We start from the raw sequence: 22,573 nt of genomic DNA, 5'->3' as shown, positions 1-22,573 counted from the left end.
TTGGCCACAGAAGCCACTTTACCGGTCCCTGTAGCCTGTCCTGCAGCTCTGTGCAGTGCTCAGCTTCTCCCATGCGGGACACTTTGCAAGGCAGCATGTGGCACCTGGCAGGAGCCCTCACACGTCCCTTCCCAATCCTCCCATCTCCCCGGGTACCAGTGCCCTGTGGATGAATACGAACCAGACTGTGTCCCCAGGAACACGATATCCATGGTCTTGGACTTCAAGGCCCCGCCATTCAGGGGAAACCTCAACTTATTCCAGGTACCCTGATCAAGCAGTTGATGTCCACTGTGGGCTTAAGGCCCTGAGGCATCTCACACATACGTGGTTCTCCGTATATGCACTTCTCTTTCCCTCCACTTCCAACGCATTTGCATGCCCGCTGGCCCCTGGGAAATCCCATCTGTCTTTAGTCTCCCTGGGACTACCCTTTCAAACCACTGGATGGAAACCTTACTTTGTCTTTCTGCCTCCCTGACATCAAAAGTGTACAGCATTCACCCACATTTTGTCAGGCGCAGACATGGTACTAACCATCACAAGGACTGAGAGCTAGGCGCCGTTGCATTAGGCACCCAAAAGCAAATGACTGAGGTAAACACCAGCCTGTCAGCCACCCTGCCAGAACACACTGGGCTCCTACACCAAAGCCTAATTTTTTTTTTAAGATTTTATTTATCAGACAGAGATCACAAGTAGGCAGAGAGGCAGGCAGAGAAAGAGGAGGAAGCAGGCTCAGAGCAGAGAGCCCGATGCGGGGCTCGATCCCAGGACCCTGGGATCATGACCTGAGCCGAAGGCAGAGGCTTTAACCCACTGAGCCACCCAGGTGCCCCAAAGCCTAATTTTAATGCAGTGACAACGTGGTTCTTGAGCAGAGACGGTTTGGGGTAACCGTTTAGCCTCAGATTACTTACTGGCCAAGGAAGGTATATGCGCTGTAAAGGGGACCACCTGCTGCATGTATACTGATAATTCTGGACAAATTCAGAGAAACTTATGAAAGACAGCCCAACACATGTCTCATAACCTCACCCAAGTCTGTAACTGAACAACTACCTTAACCTTACCCAAGGGCTTTATTTTCTTGGCCAGATCTCAACAAAAGAAGGGAATGGTTAATAGACAGGATTTCGAACCTTCATTTGTCCGCTGATATCGCAGACTGGCATTTTTGCTCTGCTCAGATGTTTTATGTGCTGGGTGACCAAAACTCTGACAGTGGTTTTCACTATCCACCATCCTGACAGTGCCTAGAATTTTCCCTCAAGTTTAATATCCTAAAGATTAACACCGGATCAACTGGGATGAGAAAAATAACATTTTTTTGTTGTTTCTGAGTCGCTACTTAGGCGTTTTTCAGCATGATAAGCAAACTCACACCCAGAGTCTGGACAAATATTTAGATAAGACCTTGAGTTTAGGATTCCCACGCTTAGTTCCTGCTTTGCTTTTCCCGGAGCACCTTTTAAAATAACCACTGAGGGGGGTGCCTGGCTGGCTCAGTCAGTGGAACAGATGACTCTCGATCTCGGGGTTGTGAGTTCAAGCCTCACTTTGGGTGCAGAGATTACTTAAAAATAAAAATAATAAAATAAATAAATAAAAATCTTTAGGGGCACCTCAGTGGCTCAGTCGGTTGGGCATCCAACTCTTGCTTTTGGCTCGGGTCATGATCTCCGGGTCGTGAGATGGAGCCACATACTCAATCTGGGAGTCTGCTTGAGTTTCTCTTTCCCTCTCCCTCTGCCCCCCAACAACTCATTCACTTTCTCTCTCTAAAATAAATAAGTATCTTTAAAATAGCCACTTAGGAGGTAAGACCTGGAAAAGTTAAAAACCTCAGCTGCAACCGCCTCATAAGTGGTAGGAGTTTGCTACTCTGCTCTCTATCTCCTGTTCATCCACGACCTGGGGTGGAGGACCGCTCAGGTACTAAAGGATCCCTATTCGGGTGGTTGGTGCGCCCTCATTCTGCAGGTCAGAATCTGCATATTCTTAATTCCATTAAATAAATAAATAATGCTCCTCTGCTTAGCAGGGAGCCTGCTTCCTCCTCTCTCTCTCTCTCTGCCTGCTTCTCTGCCTACTTGTGATCTGTCTGTCAAATAAATAAAATCTTAAAAAAAAAAAGAATTAAGAATTGTCTTAATTAATTAAGAATTAATTAATTCATCGTCCCCCCCCCCCCGACCCGCACAGTAGGGAAGCTCTGTGTGCAGGGCAACTAAAGTCAAAGGAGATGACTTCTGTCTTTCCTAGACCCCGTGCTGTGCATAGGGTACGTCTTCCATCCCTTCCCTACAGGAAGAGAAAAGAATCCTAAGGGAGTAGGATGCAAAGCAAGTAATTTTTGACTAAAGAAAAGTTTCAGGAAAAGGTTTGAGGGGGAGAGAATATACCGTCCTAAAATATGCTTCTTTGGCATAAGGATTATTTTAGGCTGATTATTTCTAAGAAACAGCCGACACAGGAGAAGTCTTGAAAACGGGAGTCGAAGTCCTTCTGTAAGAGTCATTTACATTTTATAAGAAATCTCCATTTGTAAGGGTCTCTCTATTTCGCTCCCTCTCTCTCTCTATCAAGAAGACAATGATTCTAAATCTCTAGGAACCCTCAGCAGTGGAGAAGGCGAAGACTTACCTTGCCATTGCTTACGGTCCTTTTCGTGACAGCATCCCACACCTGGGCCCCCACCTCTCACCCCAACATCCTCTTTTGTCTCTAGCTGGAGATGTTATCTAAACTAGTGTTGTGGGCCTTTCTGGAGAGAGACTCAGTTTTCCTGGGTCTCTCCCAAGTAAATAGAGGAGATACACGTTAGAAACTTCTGTTTGTTTTCCTCCTGTTAATCTTTTATTGCACGGTGCAGGTTCAGCCAAGAATTTAGAAGGGTCAAAGGAAAATTATTTTTCCTCCACTACAAGCTCATTAACTTCCTTAGAAACAGACCTCATAGGATTATCTCTGAATGGATGAATGAATGAGTGAATGAATAAATGAATAAATCTAAATCGTCTCTCCCTCTTTTTAAAATGTCTGGCCCACTGCATTAACACATTGCATTAGTGGTTCAAAAATGCTTACATTCAGCAATCATAAGTTTCCATTTTTGCTTATACAAATCTCTACACATAAAAAAGACAAGTCTTGGTAACAAAATAAAACTGAATTTTTCCATTTCATATCCTTATACATCTACAAGGTGGTAAACTGACTTCCCAGCAAGTTAAAAAAAAAATGACAATAATTCATCAGTAAACAAAACTGTCTACAAAGAAACCTGAATTGCGGTAAGCTCCAAAACTCAAGGAACACAACCATCTAGCTCCGAGGTGACCACATGCCCCATCTGCAATGGAGCATCTTGGTTTATGCCTATTATCCCAGCAGGATTATTAAGCATGCTTACTGTCACTCTCCACAGTGGCTATTTGGACAGTAAGTTATACATCACCCTGCCTAGAGATAAAAAGGTTCCTCCTGACAATCTCTGACAAAGAGAACTTTCAGATTTTCAGAAACACTGGTATTACATAGGTGCTCTGCACAATCTGTTTTTAAACTCACAAATTTTGAAAGAGTTAATAACATTTTCACTTTCACAGCTGTAAAGTAATAAGGACCGATCAACCCTGAATATTTATGAAATAAATACAAAGTCCTGCCTTGCAACCTAGATCGGGGAACTTCTCCCTTCACCTCTACCCCCCAATCTAAGGATCCAGGAGAATGGCACAGTGATTCAGCATTTCTAAGGCATTCATTAAAATGTGCTGGAGTGCAATGAAATCAGGAGAGGAAAAAAGGTACCTAATACACAGATATTAAAATCAAAACTTCTTTTATAAAACCAAAAATGATGACATTCTATAGATTCTCTCTTGCTGAAACATTTGTAAAGCAGCTAAACCGACAAGTATCTCTCATCACTATTATTAGGCAAGTCATCCTAAGATACAGCAGAAAACATATGGCATACTTTTTGTCAACTAGTTCCAGAGAGGCTTAAAAACAAAACAAAACAAAAAAACAAAAACAACAAAAAAAAGGAAATCACAATACAAAGGGAAATTTCAGGGCCTCCTGACAAGATACTGTTTATACCTGTATGGAAGCACCTTTTAGAATCTTGCTTATCTCATTTTTGTGTCACCTGAAGGACAGACCATGTCTTGTTCATCCTTGTACTCCTTATCTCGTATCTCTGAATCTTTAGCTTACTCCTTTGCACAAATGTGCAACAATTGTTTGTTCAATTAAACTCATAAGAAAAGGAGAAAAATGCTCTCATATATCATTTCCATGTAAACATTTTTTTTCTGAGATAAAAGAACAGCCCCCCCTCCCCATGGAGGGTGGAAATGGAGAAGAATCATTTCAACTGCAAGTATGTGTTTCACAGTGAGAAATTTATATGAGTGGCCGGAGAAAGTTTAACAAAACTTATTACCATAAAAATTAAGTGTAGAGTAGTCAAACCGTGTTCCACCCAACAAACCACGTAAGTTTCCACCAGTAGGCAGGCATCAGCCAATGCCTCCACAATTTGAGTTATAAAAATATTCCACTGAGATTTTTTTTTTTTTTTAGTCTCAGCTCAGGAGGGCTTGAACATTCTTTGAATGGGCTTTAAGGAAGTTTTTGGTTTTGTTTGTTTTTTATTCCTCCAGCACCCGATGCAAAGGCACTGGGGTTTGAGAACCTGCCATTCAACCGTAGAAGATCTCCTTAATTAGGAAAGCCATAAAATGGGTCCCAATGCATTTATCAAAAGGCTTTTCAATTCTTCCTCCTTAAAGTCACCACCCACTCCTCCTATCGACAAGACAAATGGGCAGGCAGGATCCAGGAGTCAACCCATGAAGTTACGTAGGAGCTGATGTCATAGATGGGTAACAGCCACTTCATAATACTATGAAACAAAATTAACTGCTCCCATAATAGTCAATACAAAGGAAGCATTTTCTCAGAAACCTGACTTGTAGAAAATAATAAAAGTGAAATACTCGGGCTTCTTGAACTTCATATTAGCTGTTTTACAATCTTGGGAAACACACCCAAGAGCCTTAAATTTCTAATTTCCCATTTGCAAAATGGGAGTAAATACCATTACAACTTATCTATATTTCAGAAGACTAACAAAAACAGTGATATAAACCACAGATATTTCTCTTAAATTCTAGATCTTAGACAATACTTTTCACCATTGGACAGGTTTAGCCCAGAGTAAATTCTTGACATACAGACTCTATTCTCTGGTCCTGATGAAGAAAAGAGGCACTGATGATTGACCTATTGTGTAAATCTGTCCAAAATACTACTAACTCAAATAAAGAACAGTAAGCAAGACAAAAAGATCCTTCAAACTCTTTGAACATGAAGCCCCTTCATCTTCCATTGAATGCCTTTTTAAAAATCAGTGCCACTTTCTGAACCATCTTCAAAGTAAAGCAACCACTTGCAATGAATGCAGATAAAGTCCTGAAAGACTATGCTGGCCCCAACTGGTCTCTACATTATTTACACAGTTTGCCATTATCTTTTCAAATGTCAAATTGTTTGCCTACTGAAAACACATCAGGAAAAAAAAAAAAAAAAAGAGCATTATTTCCTACTGATCAATTAAAGAAATTTAAAATTAAATTTAAACACTCAATTTCTAAGTGAGGAACTGATAGGGAATCTGCAAACAGCCTGTTACAGCAATCTTGTGTGTGCGACCTGAAAGCAGTTTTCATCATGGGAGGAAGAACACTGCACCCTTATATAAAGCCTCACAGATATAAGTCAGGACCATCAACATGCTCACTCAACTCCTGCTCAGTGCCCAATGCAACTGAAAGACACCTGAACCACATTCCAGCTAGGAATTTTAAAAGCCATGAGAAAATTTAAGTTCCACAGGAGAGTCAGAGAGAAAAAAACAAACAGCAATCCTGTCACAGGAGATCCCAGGTTTATTTCCTCCAGTTTCTTCCCTACCGTAATATTAATTGATTTACCAATAAAATGCTGCAGTAAAATCTGTGACATCAGATTCTGGCAGAAAATCAATTCAAAGGAAAACTCTTCATGGCAGCTCCTTTTGCATACCCAGACCCATGCCTACCTGGTTATGTTTTTGCTGGTGTCTTGTCTTTGTGTCCAGAACATGATAAGGACTTTCTGAGTCTTGGTTGATGTAATAGATGAGTCTTGAAGGCAATGTGATTTCTTTCTGCATTGCATTGCTGTAACTGATATTACTGCTGTTATGCTGTTGCAATGTGCTGTCTTTATCTGCCAGGACTCCCAAATTTTTTTCTGCAGTTTCATTCCAATGCGGAGCTGGGGGGAGGAGGTAGAGGGAGCGCACAAAGATACACAAATACACACATATACCCTTTAAGTACATAAGTACTACGATGTGTTTTTCCATTAATTGCAAAAACAAAGTTCTCTGTGTATAAGCAGGTAAGAAGTAGAGAAACAGCAAAGCAAGTTACCGCAACAGTGAAATGGCCTGGATAGGTTAACAGCCAATGAGGCTTAGACAGTAATGTACTATTTCTTTTTATTTGTTTTATATGTACATTTCTAACCAGTCTTATACTTCTAAATATGGGGGATGGGGGTGGTGGGCGGCATGGACTTGAAGAAGACATTAAATGAACATGCCCAGAGGTTCTGACCCTCATCTCCACCCCTTCTCTAAGTCTACAGGAGCTCCATGGGACTCTGACTAGGAGTATCCCATCCGAGAGCTAAGAACTCTCGCTCCTGAGGTAACTTGAGTGCTGAATTCATGGATATGGATTGTTAATTGATTTATTAAACAAAACAGGCAATTCCTTTTGCTTTAAACTTTGAGATGAGCAAAAATCTTTTGCCATAGAGGGAAGGAGATCCTGGCAGCTTTCCAATTCCTTATTTTTCTGCCAAGGCCAGCTCTCTGCTTCCAGTGATTTCCAATCATCAATGTATTGACTATCATTTTATCTTAACTGTTCATTATAATGACAAGCATTTTGAGAATTACAAACCAAAGGTTTATACCTCCAAAGTTTCCCTCCCCCACCTTAATTCCTACGGCAGTGAATAAACCCAGTAGGCGATTTGAGGAAACAACACATTACCCCTAATTATCATTAGGTCCTCCCGCATTCGCATTCAGGCTCTCCACCCAAGAAGAAACTTGCTCCCTCGCTGCATTTCCCGGCCACTGGTTTCCCCTCTGCCAAGTTGCAGAGATCGCTGAGGGACCCCGCATCCACTAAATACCTTCCAGTGGAACCGGCAGTAATTGGAACGGGTTTTTAGTGAATGCAACAGAAATGGACTTCAGAAAGTGAACTGGCATGAACCGGGGCTTGGGGAAAGCGGGGTGGAGAGGCAGGCAGGGTGGCTGGGAAAGGCCGAGCCCGGGACGTGTCCGGAGCGCACGGACCCGCGTGCCCTTCGCTTTCCTCTGCAGGGCCCCGCGGGCAAGGCAATGCAAAGGGCACCGGGGCCATACCCACCGCTGGGTGCAGCAGTCCCCCAGGCCCGGGGCCGGGACGAGGTGGCGAGAGGAGGCAGCAGAAGAAGGACGAGGAGCAGGCGGCAGGGCGGCGCGCGGGCCGGGGCGCGGAGAGGCGCCGGGCCGGCGGGGCCGCCGGAGGGGCCGCGAGAGGCTCGGGAAAGGCTGTACCCCGCCAGGGGCGGCCGCAGGGAGCTGCTGCCGGGCGGCTTCATGGCTCATAGCTCCCCGGCGCCGCTCAGTGTGGCGGGCGAGAGCGCCGGGCTAGGCTGCGGGGAGGCTGCGGGCGGAGCCGATCACGCTGACCCGGCGCGCATGGTGCGGCCGCGGGCAGGGGGTCGGGGCTCGGGGCTCGGGACTAGAGGCTCGGCGGCGCCCCCTCCCCTGCTCGCCTCTCAGCCCCTCCCGGGCGGCCGCTGAAGAGTCCGGGGGTCCTAGTCGCTCCGCCAACTTGGAGCCTCCCCAGATGCTCCTCCCTCCCTGCGGCGGGCGCGGCCGCTCCAGCGACTGCGGGGGCTGCTGCTGGGGCTGAGGACGCTGAGACGGCGCGTGAGAGCGAGCGGCGCGGGGGCGCGCGGAGCGGGCGTGCGCCCCGCCCTCGAGAGCGCGCCCGAGCGCGCCTTCGGGTCCTGATGCTGATGCTGATGCTGATGCTGATACTGATGCTGTTGCTATTGCCAGGCACAGGACGCATTGCGCATGCTTTATCGTGGAGGGAAGGGGGGGCGGGGGGAGCGAAGGGGGGAAGCAGCAGAGTGATGCAGCATCCCAGGCAGCATCAGAGGTGACGGTGGCATCTTCAGAGGTGGGGGCAGGAGAGGAGGAAGGCTGGCAATCAGAGATTAGCCAGAGGGGAAGAAAAAGAATGAGAGGGTTTCCTGGCCAGAGACAAAGATGCTCTGGAGAAAACAACCAGCCAGAGAAATCTACCTACTTCTACCACCGCAAATCTTACATACTCCACTCCCCCTCCTACTCCAACCCCCTCCTCCGGGAGAAAGTAAGGCCAAGCATTTCCTTCTTAATCTTTTAGGTCCTTTCTTCAAATAAATATAAAGGATTGCGTCCAGGGAGGTAAAAATAGCGCTGCTTCTCACTCAGCTCACTCCTAGCGGGTGAAGCGAGGGCTTTGAGGCACGTTTGCTGGCTGCAGGCTGGCGGGGGCTGGAGGGCGCGCTGAGCTGGGCTGCTTCGCAGAGAGCCAGACCTCCTGCGCAGGAATCCCCAGAGCTGGGGCGCTCCACCCCCGCCTGTCCCCTGTGCCTGTGCCTAGGGGTTTTGCAGAAAGCAGAAATTACCAGAAGATGTTTGCTCAAAAGTTCAGAAAGCGTGACTGGGTTTATCTGGGAAGACTCAGAAATTCTGTAGGCAAGAAATACGGAGATTAGAAACTAAGTGTGTGGCAGCTATTTGGGCAAATCCATCATTTGAGAACCATGTGGGTGGATATGCATTGGAGAGGACACATTTCAAATTTTGAGATCTAGTCCTAACTTCTGCAAAGAAAGGAGGAGCTTTTTCTCTTGCTGCTAGAAAAAAAAAAAAAAAAAAGTACATCGAAAGTCCCTGAGTTAGGTAAGTTAGCAGGCACTAACTACCATGGTTGGTTTCAAATTAGGGCCTGTGGCATAGTTCTGTCCCCAAATTCCCACAATGCAAGCATTTGTTTATTCATCCATCCAATGACAGCAAGTGACAATATTGTCTTGCTCCATTATTTGTCTTTAAAATGGAGACTATAACATATGCTGTGGCGGAGCCAGAATTCCACAAGTAGAAAAAAATTGTGTGTGTGCGTGTGTGTGTATCTCACCATAGAGATGACAGGGCTTAGTGTTGTTAGCCATATTCTCCACACCAAAAGGGTCAGCACAAGTCTTCTCAAAATGTGCCACTTTGGCATGTGGACTATTTTGGAAAACCGGTGGGTTCAAGAGAAAGTTGTGCATTTTCCTTAGCTGCCTAGAAGAATTTAAGTTGGCGGTCCTTCCCAGAATAAGATTTATTACCAGGGATAACTTTTTTCCTGAGTGACCCCTTGTACAGCAGTGCAAACAACTCATTACCAAATATCTGCTCTTACTCTTATTGCCTTGAGAACTGCTCTCTTCCCTCTGAATGCCCAGAACCCATCCCATTCCTTAGCCCAGGAGAGCACATATATCTCATTTTACCTTTCTGTCTTTAGAACTCTCATGTATGTGGAGTTCCTGTATGTATGAAATTAAATCTATTTTTCTCCTTTAATCTGTCTCATGTCAATGTACCTCTTAGACCTGCCAGAGGAACCTTTGAAGTACATGGGAAAAATTTTCCACCCAACAACCCCCACTAAACAAAGAAGGAAGAGGGAGGGAGGAAAGAGATAGCAAAAGGGAGAGAGAAAGGCAGACACATATACAGAGATCAAAGATCACAGAGTTGGCGGGGGTTAAACACTAGTATTACTTTTTCCTCTCTGTATCAGAGCGAAGATATTAACTATTACACGTTTATTAATGTAAGCTTGTAACTGATGCTTCTTCCCCCAAATGAAGGCAACAATAATGTTCCTTTTAGCTCAGTCTTGTGTCCCTTGCACCTAGCATAGTATTTGTGGCACAGAGAAAGCTCTCAGAAAATATGTCATGAATGAATAAACAAAAAGTGTGTGGTAACTTGCAGCAGTCACAGTGTAGCAGGCTGGTGAACACTCCCATTTTCCTATAGTTCCTACTTATACATCAGTGTTCTTGGGTGTGTCTCAAGACAAGCATGTCCTGGCTTATATCTGATATAATGACATATATAATATAATAATTATATGTATTACATATATATAATACAATAATTATATATATATTACATATGTATAATAGTAAAATCTTGAACAAGGGCTTGGGAGAAAGGAGGTATACAAGGAATGAGAAGAAAGAAGGAAATGAAAGGAGAAAGATGCTGAGATCCTGTTTTTTTAAAGGACTATCTCGCAATTGAGTGCGTCTCAAAGCCAATTCCGATAAATAAAGCTACATGTCAACCTGGACCAACCGAACACCCACCAGTTTAAGCCACCCTTCCATGTACTTGGGGAAGAGCATTAGGACTCATTTCAGTTTCAAATAAGGAGCAGGAGTTATCACAAAGCAGGATGTTGTCTTTTGCACTGTAATCAAACGACTGCATTTATTTGTAGAACTTGAATGTTTGCAGACATGTCTGGAGGCAAGATAATGTATCAGCAAATGAGATCGGGAGTTAGAGAAAGAGTAAATTCCTCAGAAAAATTTACCAGAGGTTTGATCCTTAAACCATACATTTAAGGGAAGGTTAAAAACAGAATCAAATATTCTTTAAGTAGATAGTATGTTAGATTTAGTAACAGTTTCATTACGTAGCTCGGAATATTTATGGTTATACAGTTTTGTTCCAAATACTTTCTGTGCTCTCCCGATATTTAATAACTTTGTTAATTGCCACCTGCTTCTTTGCTCTATATTCCTGTTTGTGCATACTACCCTTCCCCTGTCAAAAAAAAAAAAAAAATGCTTAACTGGGCTGCATCTTAGTCATCCTTGATCCCCAGAGCCTAAGACATCGTACCCAGAATGGAGTCAGCATTTGATGAATGTGTGTTGAGTAGAGGGACAAGTCACAGGCAGGAGAGGGAAGGATTCGGCAAGCTGGACTCGAATACAGATAGCAGTATACCAGAAGTTTGAGTGCTGGGACATCTCTGGTTAGATATGTGTGCAGTATCCACTGGCATCAGGGACCACTGGACTGGCTAGGTCCATGTGGCAGACATGAGAAACTGCCGCAGTTGTAGGTGAAGGCAACAGGCCAGAAGGTCCAAAGGAAGGAAATTACTCCAGAGGATGTGGACGCCAAGTGAACACAAACAAGGGTGTGTGTGACCAGTGCCCAGAAAGAACAGCCATACTGCTCACAAACATGGTTCTGCTCATCTGGTACTGGAAGACACCAAAAGTCCTCTCTTTGCTATAATCTGTTGCAGGGGCAAAAATGGACCCACTTTGTAACCAGTGAGAAAACTGGGCCTGGTTTGGAGCACATAAAACGTAGGGGTGGGGGGCACCCACATATATGGCTCAGTAGGTTAAGCACCTGCCTCCAGCTCAGGTCATGATCCCAGGGTCCTGCTCAGCAGGGAGCCTGCTTCTCCCTCTCCCCACTGCTCACGTGTGCTTTCTCTCGCTCTCTCGCTCTCTCTCAAATAGATAAATAATGTTTTTTTAAAAAAAAAAGAAAGAGGTAGAAATATTAGATTTGGAAGGCACCTGCCCCTAAAGGGCTGAGACTGAGGGAGAAGGCAGATAAAGGAATCACATAAAAGGGGCCTCGGAGGGCGAAAGCTGGAAAAAAAGAAAAAGAAAAAGAAGAAGAGGGCGATGGAACAGAGCAGATTTACAAGAGCAAGTAGAGTGGAATAATCATGTGGCCAAAAAGCCAAGGTCGAAGAAGGCACGCAGCAAACTGGTGGCTGGCACTGAGGCCAAGGGGTGGTCCATGGAGTGAAGCCACAATGAGAACACAGATGAGGCGTGGCACAGCTCCCATTTGACAGAGCTGGCTGGGGGCAGATCCTGAGACAGATTCCGCTCTGGAAGGTTTCTCCTTCTCTTTTTAGAATGGCTGTGAATACTGATCTTACCAGTAGAAATGACTGTCCCCAAGGACAGAAGACAATGTGCTTCTCAGGGAAAGTGAAAAAAGAGGGAGATCTATTATGAGTGCTTTGCACATGGTTCAAGGGTCAGCAAACATTTTCTATAAAGGGCCAGATAGTAAATATTTTAGGCCTTGTGTGCCATATGGTCTCTGACGCATATTCTTTTTTTTTTTTTTTTACAACCCTCTTAAAAATGTAAAAAGCATGCAGCCTGCAGGCTCTCGTTTGTCAACCTACCATTTTTAACTACATGTGTGTATAAATATCTATCTTAAGCTTAACATTTTTCATCAACTGCATTATCTCGTCTGCTTGGGAGCAGAAAAGCATGTGTAATAATAGACATGGTTCTAACTCCCAAAAAGCCACCTCTTCACTGAATTTAGCTATTCATCTCATCAGCAATGCAATTGTTTAATTCTTAATACACACGCATCCCTTGAAGGGATTCCTAAGGAGAGAAGCAATCCTCCGTCTAGAGATAATTCCTAGACTTAGACAATGGAGGGGACACCAGAAATCACTTCCCCCACCCCCACAAAAAAAAAAATACAGATACTGAAAGATCCCAGACTGCTCTCTTGTTTTGCCAAGATGTATTTTCTGGTGAGCAGGGAAATGCTGAATAAATGCTACAGCCATGACAGGTCAGGGGACGGGGGAACACACACAGTGACAGCCCTTCCTGGAGCCTGTTACCATCCGTGACCTGCCTGTACTCCTCAAAAGTCGGTCCTGAGGAGGCTCTGACGTAGCAAGTACAGTCTCCAGACACAGGGTCACGCCTGACGTCTCAGGCAACCTTCAAGTGCATGAAAAGTAAGCCCACAATTCTATGTTAAATATGCCTCGGCTCATTCTGAAGGATGGACCACAGTAGGACAACTTCAGGAGTCAAGATGTGACTTATTCCAACAGTCCTGGGGCAGGGAGGAAAGGATGTATTACCAAAGCTGCAATGGCCACAGGCATTCCTGGTGGCGTAGTTGAACAAAAATGTATCAGATTGTCGAAGCATGAACATACCTAAAGAAAAGTAACCACTGTTAGAAACCTAAAATTAAGTTCTTCACAGATTTGACATTAAAATGAAGGATGATTAGGACTTCCTGACAGAACAGGATACATTTGAAAAACAGATTAATTTTTTTCCCCACCACACAAACACTGGGCTAGTTTATCCCACAGTTTGGAGCATTTACCAGCTGTAGCACAAAGGGATAAACAACCAAGTCCTGATGATTCGTGGTGATGACAGATGCCATGCAAAACTTGGAAGAATTATGTTTATTAGGAATAATCTGAGTCAACAGGTAATCATTAAGCCCTCACTGTGTCACAGAGCAAAACAGTGGAAGGAAATTGCCACATACTAATTGAGTAGGTAGGCGGAAACCTCAACTACTTCTAGAGACAGCAAGTGAATTTTATCTGAAAAGGTTAGAACTCCAGCAGCAGAATTAATATACCAATGATAATCCCTAACATTTGCATAATAACAATAGCTAAGCCCTTTAATAATGTCTGCTTTAATAATTACTATGCATTTACACATCACAAAGTGCTTTCATCTGTTTTATTTTATTTGATCTTCAATTCTGTGACATAGTGAAGGCAATTACTACTATTTTTTTAGACACTCCATCTTAGGTGTGAGGACACTAAGGCTCACTGGTTTTGCAGTGAGTCTCCCTCCTGGCTGCACATCCAAATTACCTAGAGAGCTTTAACGACTTATCGATGCCTGACCATTTAGAACCTTCAAGAGTGGAATCCAACATCAGTATTTTTAAAATCCTCCTAGATTAATTCAATGTGCAGCCAGGGTTAAAATGCAGTGGGTCAAGGGATTTCCCAAGATCACATCAGAACTGGAATTAGAACCCTGATTTCAAGTCTTGTATTGTTCCCAAGGTCTTTTTCCCTACATCTGCTCTTTTCCCAAGTTAACCTTGAACAAGAAGGGATACAAAAAAAAAAAGAAGAAGAAGAAGTAGAAGTCTAGTATAATTGCCACAGAACCTAAGAAAATATAGAATTAGAAAACATTTGAGTCAGAAGTTATGTTTGAGATCTTTTAGGAATTCAAAGGTATTATCGTACAATTGTAGAAACAAAGGAGCAAGGTTTCAGCTTGTTGCCAACACCACACCAATCTGTGGCAGAGCCGGGACTGAATTCAGGTTTCCTTTCTCCAGGCTTTCCAGTACTTTCCATCATGCTTTGTATGTGGTTTGTTTTAAAAAATGAAAAACAAAAAACAAAACAAAACAAAAACTGGCAAAAATCCTGGTCATTCGACAATGTAATTCATTTCTTATCTCCCACATGACATTGCTTTGTAAAGGCAAAGAAGGTTTAGCTACGAGGTCTGGGTCCCAGTATGATCAGTCCCTCTACACACAGTTCCATAGCTCGGCTGCATAGAAGAGCCTCGCGCTGCAGCTTGGGAGTGCCCAATAGGAAGGAAAAGTACTGCGGAGGGTGGTCCCACACATGTCTGGAGGTAATCCATCCAAATAAAATAGCTATTGTTCTCCTACTTCTCATGTCTTTCATGTCTCAAATATTTCCAAAATATATCAAAAAATATTTCAAAAATATTTTCTCATCTAGTGAATTTCTTATAGTACCTTCAGTATATCTTCAGAATTCAGCAGCTGCAGCTTCTTAAATCCTATTTTAGAGAGTCCCAAATTTGGTGAAAAACAGACAGGAACACAGGAAAGAATAAAAACAAAATAATAACAAAATAACAAGGAGGAGGAAGGAGAAGAAATATCTATACAACACCTACTATGTGCCACATACTGAGTTAAGCACTTTATCTGGATGATCTCATTTAATTTCATACAATTCTATGAAGGATCTACTGTTATGACCCCCATTTTGACTGATGAGGGAACTGAGACTCACTTGCCTGCCGCATGTGACTACTGGGAAGCAGAGCTGGGTCAGGAGCCATGTTTGCCTGACTCCAAAGCAGAAATTGCCAACCATACCAGAATGATTCACCAATACTATCAACCTATCAAGTGTAATAATAAAATTCACCAAAAATATTACTAAAATTCAATCTTCTACCTGTTCCACATTTAATTAACAACTGGTTTGTTTAAAATGAAACTGAAAAACATGGTACTGCATAATCTATTCCACAACTGCCACAAAACAAAAAACCTGCAACAGTCTCTTGAAAGAATCTATAATATTTTTAAGTCATGGCACTTGGCTACAAATGCAATTTTAGACTTTATTTTGTCTGTTTAAAACCACTGACATAGGGGCACCTGGCTGGCTCAATCCATTAAGCGTCTGCCTTCGGCCCAGGTCATGATCCCAGGATCCTGGGATCAAGCCCTGGATCGGGCTCCCAGCTCAACAGGAAGTCTGCTTCTCCCTCTGCCCCTCCTCCCACTCGTTCTCTCAATCTCCCTCTCTCACTCTCTCAAATAAATAAATAATCATTAAAAAAAAAAAACACTGACATATTGATCCGCACACAGAACTATTCTGAATTATGTCTGTAACTCTGCATTAGAGATTTCTGAATATAGACATTCTATACAATTATTTGCATAATTCCAAAACAAAACCTAATTATGGTCTAGACATCGGTTACTGACATTGAAGTAGCACTTCACAAGAGAGGGCCAAGATCCTCACTTACAAGAGAATTTAATTTTTTCTAAATTTTAAATTAACCGCATAGTCTCCCATTAGACTTAATCTGATCAATATTACAATTAGCAACAGTTATTAATCTACCCTATTAACAATATTAGATTTTGCCAACATATTAAAATTTTGAGGTTTCTAAAGATATAACTATAAAAGCTTAAACCTTGATCAGGAGTCATTACATATTTGTTTTCTGTTATTTATCCTAAGGCGAAAAGAACAGCTAACATTTATAGAGCTCCTTAGATCACAAAACATGTTTTGCTCACCTTTTGCCATTTACTATACTGCAGCATATAAATTAAAACCTAGCTGGTTGGATTATCTCTGTTAGCTTGTCATGGGGCTTGACTATTCATGTCATGGATACAGACGTGGTCAGAGACGGAGAACAAATGATAGACACAATCACTTCTCCAGAACGAAAAGAGAAACTCAAGGATTCTCCAGAAACAAGTTTTAAGGCTTTTTTATTTGCTATTTTGATAAATTATCTGTGGGATAGATTGCATGCTGAAATGCCCTATCATGCAGAAAACACTGAGTTCTTCCATGTAAGAAAATATTTGGGCGAACAGAGATAAACTATAAACAAATTTCCTGCGGCTGTGTGACATGGCCAAAAAAACTAATAAAAGGATTTTATTATCAACAAGTAAGTTTTGGAATAAATAACCTAAACTATTTATATATCTAAATAGCTATACATCCTACCATCAAATATCCCCCCACACATGGAATATTATCCAAATTATAGCTGGCAATAACACCCAGATCCATGCACGCACTCTCACACACATACACAAACTCCTTCAACTCCAATGTGGGAAACAGACTGAAATTGACTGTCCTCTGAATAAAACGATTTCATCTAAAAAAATGACAACAGGGGCGCCTGGGTGGCTCAGTGGGTTAAAGCCCCTGCCTTTGGCTCAGGTCATGATCTCAGGGTCCTGGGATCGAGCCCCACATCGGGCTCTCCGCTCAGCGGGGAGCCTGCTTCCTCCTCTCTCTCTCTGCCTGCCTCTCTGCCTACTTGTGATCTCTGTCTGTCAAATAAATAAATAAAATCTTTATAAAAATGACAACAAAACAAAATTGATAAACAAGTAGAAAATATTGTCAAAATTACAACAAACTATAGTGTACAAACCCTCAAAAGGAATTAAATGTGATCCACGAATAGATTTTAAATTACCAAGCTGCTGCCAGAGAAAACACCTTAAAAAATAAGGACCGTACCATCTGGCAAGATAAAGAATGAGCGAGGATGTATTCAAAGACTCTAACGTCATAAGCAATGTGGATAAGGTGAACATAACTTCCAAGTCCTAAAATATCTTCATGAAGGGGTACCATATGAAATTTGATAAATAAATTCTGTGCAAATAACAAGCAGCACATCACATAGTGTTAAATTAATTTTTAGTGGGCCCTCTGAGGATATGTTCCCTGCTCAGAGATCTCCCCACTTATCAAAGTTTTCTAGGAAATCAGTTCCCAAGATTATGTCCACACTTCATCGTCTTGCTCCCAAAGTTCCTCTCCAAATCCAGCCATAGTTTGTTCATTTAGAGTCAGGTACCTGCCCTAAGATGGACCACTCAAAGTGTTTCACCTTCCAGGCACACTTGATTAGTTTACTATGGCTCATCAAGTCCTTACTTGAGATTTTTTTTTATTAAGACATTTTTAGGGAAAAAAAATAAAAGCTTTTTTAGAGCAGCTTAAGGTTTGCAGCAAAATTGAGGGGAAGGTACCGAAATTTCCCATACTCCCCCTCCCTACACATGCATACCACATGCAGTCCAATATCACATCCCCCTACCAGAGGTACATTTGTTAGAAGTGATGAACCTACATTGACACCAAGTGACCAAAGGTCCATAGTTTACATAACTATCCCTCTTGGTTGTTGTACATCCTATGGATATGGACAAATGTATGACATATATCCATCATTATGATATCATATAGAGTATTTTCACTGCCCTAAAAATACTCAGTGCTTTGCCTATTCACCCCTTCTCGCCCCAGCTCTGGACAAGTACTGAATTTTTTACTATCTCCATACATTTGGCTTTCCCAGAATGACATGTAGTTGGAATCCTGTATTGTGTTTCCCTTTCAAATTGGCTTCTTTCACTTGTTAGTATGCATTTTACAGTTCCTTCATGTTTTTTCATAGCTTGATAGCTCATTTATTTTTAGTGTTGTATAATATTCCATCATCTGAAAACACAAGTTTATTTAGCCGTTCACCTACTGAAGTACATCTTAGTTGCTTCCAAGTTCTGGCAATCATGAATAAAGCTGCTATAAACATCTGTGTGCAGGTTTTTGTGTGAACATAAGTTTTCAATTCTTTTGGGTAAATACCAAGAAGCATGCTTGCTGGATTGTATGGTAAAAATATGTTTAGTTTTGTAAGAAACCACCAAACTGCCTTCCAAAGTGTATGTTCCATTTTGCATTACCACCAGCAATGGACGAGAGCTTCTGTTGTTCCATGTCATCACCAGCATTTGGTGCTATCAGTACTCTAGATTTTGGTCATTCTAATTGGTGTGTAATGGTATTTCATTGTTGCTTTAATCTGTATTTCCCTGATGGTATACCGTATGGAGCATCTTTTCATACATTTATTTCCATCTGTATATCTTCTTTGGAGAGATGATTGTTCATGTCTTTGACTCATTTTTAAATTCAGTTGTTTGTTTTCTTTTTGTTGCATTTCAAGCATTCTTTGTGTATTTGGAATAACAGTCCTTTATCAAATGCGTCTTTCCCAAAATATTTTCTTCCATCTGTGGCTTGTCTTTTTCTTCTCTTGACACTGATTGTTTTCTGCAGAGCGAAGTTCTTAATTTTAATGAAGTCTAGCTTATCATATTTCTTTCTTGGATTGCACCTTTGTCAATATCCACAAAATAACCAACTGAGATTTTGATTGGAATTACACTGAATCTACAAACCAAACTGGGAAGAATTAACATCTTAACAATACTAAGTCTTTTTATCCATAAACACGAAATATCTTCCTTTTGTTTTTGTTCATTAGGGTTTTGTAGTTTGTCTCAGATAGATATTGTATATTTTGTTAGGCAGACTTACATGTAAGTATTTTACTTTTGAAGGTACTAATATAAAAGGTATTGTGTTTTTTAATTTCAAGTTCCACTTATTCATTGCTAGTATATCAGAAAGCTGTTGACTTTTGTATATTCACTTTGTGTCTTGCAACTTTGCTATACTTGCTTCCAGAATTTTTTTGGTTAATGCTTTTGTATTTTCTACATAGATGATCATATCATGTGTGAACAAACACTGTATTACTTCTTCCTTCCCTATCCATATATCTTTTATTTCCTTTTCCTGTGTTACTGCATTAGCTAGAACTTCTAGTATAATGTTTAAAAGGAGTGGGGAGAGGAGACCTCCTTGCCTTGTATGAACTTTTTTTTAACTGGAACTAATAAAAGAGAGCGGGTCCCTCTATAGGGATATAAATCTCGGCATTTTTGTTTCCCATTGTAAAGAAGTTGAGAATAGGGGCACCTGGGTGGCTCAGTGGGTTGAGCCGCTGCCTTCGGCTCAGGTCATGATCTCAGGGTCCTGGGATCGAGTCCCGCATCGGGCTCTCTGCTCAGCGGGGAGCCTGCTTCCCTCTCTTTCTCTCTGCCTGCCTCTCCATCTACTTGTGATTTCTCTCTGTCAAATAAATAAATAAAATCTTTAAAAAAAAAAAAGAAGAAGAAGAAGTTGAGAATAGTGCCCACTTGCAGTGAGAAGCACTAAGAGGATCTTAATAAGGAGAACAGAAAAGTTATTTTCCAAACTGAGAAACTTTTGAGAGTGAAACAGTTGCTATTAATATTTAAGCCAAGAAAGGAGGTTTAAACCAGAAATGTCTTGGAAAAAAACAAATATATCATCCTCCTAGTTCTTACTAATAAACAGGCAACAATGAAAGAAATGAACAAGATCTATTCTTACATGTTTACTTTTGTATGCAGAATTTGAATATTGCAGAGGCTGGTTTTGAAAAAGAAAATAACCTTCACCTTAATTGTAGTACTAAAGTTAACTAAACTAATTTTCTATGATTCTGATTGCTATAGAGCAACATTAAAAACAACAAAAATAGGGACACCTGATTGGATCATTTGGTAGAGCATGCAACTTTCAATCTCACAGTTTGAGCATAGAACTTACTTTAAAAAACAAAAATAGCAAAAAGATAGTATAATTCACATGAAACTGGGATGTCCAGAATTCCCCTTAAATAAGGGCTTTTTGTCCTAGTTGTTGGGAATGGTGTCAGCAGATACCCTCGGATGTCAGTCCATTTAGGGATTGTTTCAGTGGCAGAGAGTATTATCATTACCAGGGATGCCCAAGATCACACTATTCCATGGATGATCCACATTCAACTGGTTGAGGGAGGGATATCAAAGGTCTAACCATTTTGAAAAAAAGAGGAAGGACTCAAATAAACAAAATCATTAGTGAAAGAGGAGGAATAGCAACTAACACCACAGAAATACAAACAGTTGTAAGAAAATATTATGAAAAATTATATGTTAAAAAATTGGACAACCTAGGAGAAATGGATACATTCCTAGAAACATATAACATACCAAAACTGAACCAGGAAGAAACAGAAAATTTGAACAGACCAATTACCAGCAATGAAACTAAATCAGTAATTAAAAACTCCCAACAAACAAAAGTGCAGGACCAGATAGCATTATAGGCAAATTCCACCATTTACTTATTTATTTTTATTAATATATAATGTATTATTTGCCCCAGGGGTACAGGTCTGTGAATCATCAGGCTTACACATTCCACAGCATTCACCATAGCACATACCCTCCCCAATGTCCATAACCTAGCCACCCTCTCCCTACTCCTCCACCCTCCAGCAGCCCTCCATTTGTTTTGTGAGATTAAGAGTCTCGTATGGTTTGTCTCCCTCACAATCCCATCTTGTTTCATTTTTTCCTTGCCTACCCCCCACAGCCCCCACCTTGCTTCTCAAATTCACCAAACATTTAAAGAAGAGGGTTGCCGGGGGGAGGGGGTTTGGGAGAAGGGGGTGGGATTATGGACATTGGGGAGGGTATGTGATTTGGTGAGTGCTGTGAAGTGTGTAAACCTGTTGATTCACAGACCTGTACCCCTGGGGATAAAAATATATGTTTATCAAAAATTAAAAATTAAAAAAAAAATAAAAATAAAAATAAAAACATTCATCCACCAGAAAAAAAAAAAAAAAAAGAAGAGTTAGTACTTATTCTTCTCAAACTATTCCAAAAAATAGAAAAGGAAGGAAAACTTCAAAAATCCATTCTGTGAGACCAGTACTACCCTGATATCAAAATCAGATAAAGACACCACAAAAATGAGAACTGCAGGCCAATATCCCTGACGAACATAGATACAAAAATTCTCCACAAAATATTAGCAAACCAAATCCAACAATACATTTTAAAAAATCATTCACCACAATCAAGTAGGATTTATTACCAGAACGGAAGTGTGGTTCAAGAATCACAAAGCAGTAAGTGTGATACATCACAACAATAAGAGAAAGGATAAAACCATATGATCATTTTTTAAAATATTTTATTTATTTATGTGTGAGAGAGAGAGCAAGAGAAAGCATTAGCAGGATGAAGGGCAGAGAGAGAAGCTGACTCCCCACTGAGCAGGGAGCCTGATGTTATGTGGGGCTTTGTCCCAGCACTCTGGGATCATGACCTGAGTGGAAGTCAGACATTAACCAACTGGTGCACCCAGGCACCCCGATCATTTCAATAGACGCAGAAAAAGCATTAGACAATGTACAACATCCACTCATGAGAAAAGCCCTCAACAAAGTAGGGTAGAGAGAACATACCTCAACATAATAAAAGGCTTATATGAAAAACTCACAACCAACAGCATACTCAAGAGGGAAACACTGAGAACTTCTCCCCCAAAATCAGGAATAAGACAAGGATGTCCACTCTTACCACTTTTATTCAATATAGTACTGCAAGCCCTAGCCACTGCAATCAGAGAACAAAAAGAAATAAAAGCCATTCAAACTGGTAAGAAAGAAATAAAACTTACACTATTTGCAGATAATAGGATATTATATATAATACTCCTAAAGACTCCACCAAAAAACTACTATAACTGGTAGACAAATTCAGCAAAGTTACAGGATATGAAATCAATGTACAGAAATCTGTTACAATTCTACACAGTAATAATGAAGCAACAGAGAGAGAAATTAAGAAAACAATCTTATCTATAAGTGCACCAAAAAATAATGAAATATGTAGGAATAAACTTAACCAACGAGAAAAGATTTGTACTCTGAAAATTAGAAAACATTGATGAAAGAAATTAAAGACAACACAAATTAAAGAACGGAAAGACATTCCATGTACATGGATTGGAAAAACAAGTATTGTTAAAATGTCTATACTACCCAAAGCAATCTACACATTCAATGCAATCCCTATCAAAACATCAAACCATTTTTCACAAAACTCGATAGAACAATCCTAAAATTCATATGGAACTACTAAGACCCCAAATAGTTAAAGCAATCCTAAAAAAAGAAAAACAAATCTCGAGGTATCACAATTCCAAATTTCAGGTTATATTATAAAGCTGTAGTAAGCAAAACAAAAATACACACTGGAACAAAAATACACACA

General features: G+C 41.2%; 1 protein-coding gene across 3 annotated transcripts in view; it reads right to left on the bottom strand.

Annotated features, from left to right (window-relative positions):
* Positions 1-8,052, bottom strand: part of ADAM23 (ADAM metallopeptidase domain 23) — a 171,298-nt gene extending 163,246 nt beyond the window's left edge. Inside the window, exons 1-2 of one of the 3 annotated variants that reach the window (XM_045078650.1) lie at positions 7,506-8,052; positions 6,116-6,333 (exon numbers count right to left, since the gene is read on the bottom strand). In XM_045078650.1, coding sequence (XP_044934585.1) covers positions 6,116-6,333; positions 7,506-7,719 — 432 coding nt within the window. In that variant the 5' untranslated portion in view covers positions 7,720-8,052. The remainder of the gene's footprint in view (positions 1-6,115; positions 6,334-7,505) is intronic. The other 2 variants (XM_013062339.2, XM_013062340.2) reach the window with 2 other exon arrangements.
* Positions 8,053-22,573: the final 14,521 nt, after the last annotated feature.

Source organism: Mustela putorius, unplaced genomic scaffold (genome assembly GCF_011764305.1).
Source record: "Mustela putorius furo isolate JIRA1106 unplaced genomic scaffold, ASM1176430v1.1 tig00000275_pilon_pilon_pilon, whole genome shotgun sequence".
Lineage (NCBI taxonomy): Eukaryota > Metazoa > Chordata > Mammalia > Carnivora > Mustelidae > Mustela > Mustela putorius.
Note: the sequence above shows the minus strand (reverse complement) of the source record. Positions and strands in the feature narration are given on the sequence as shown.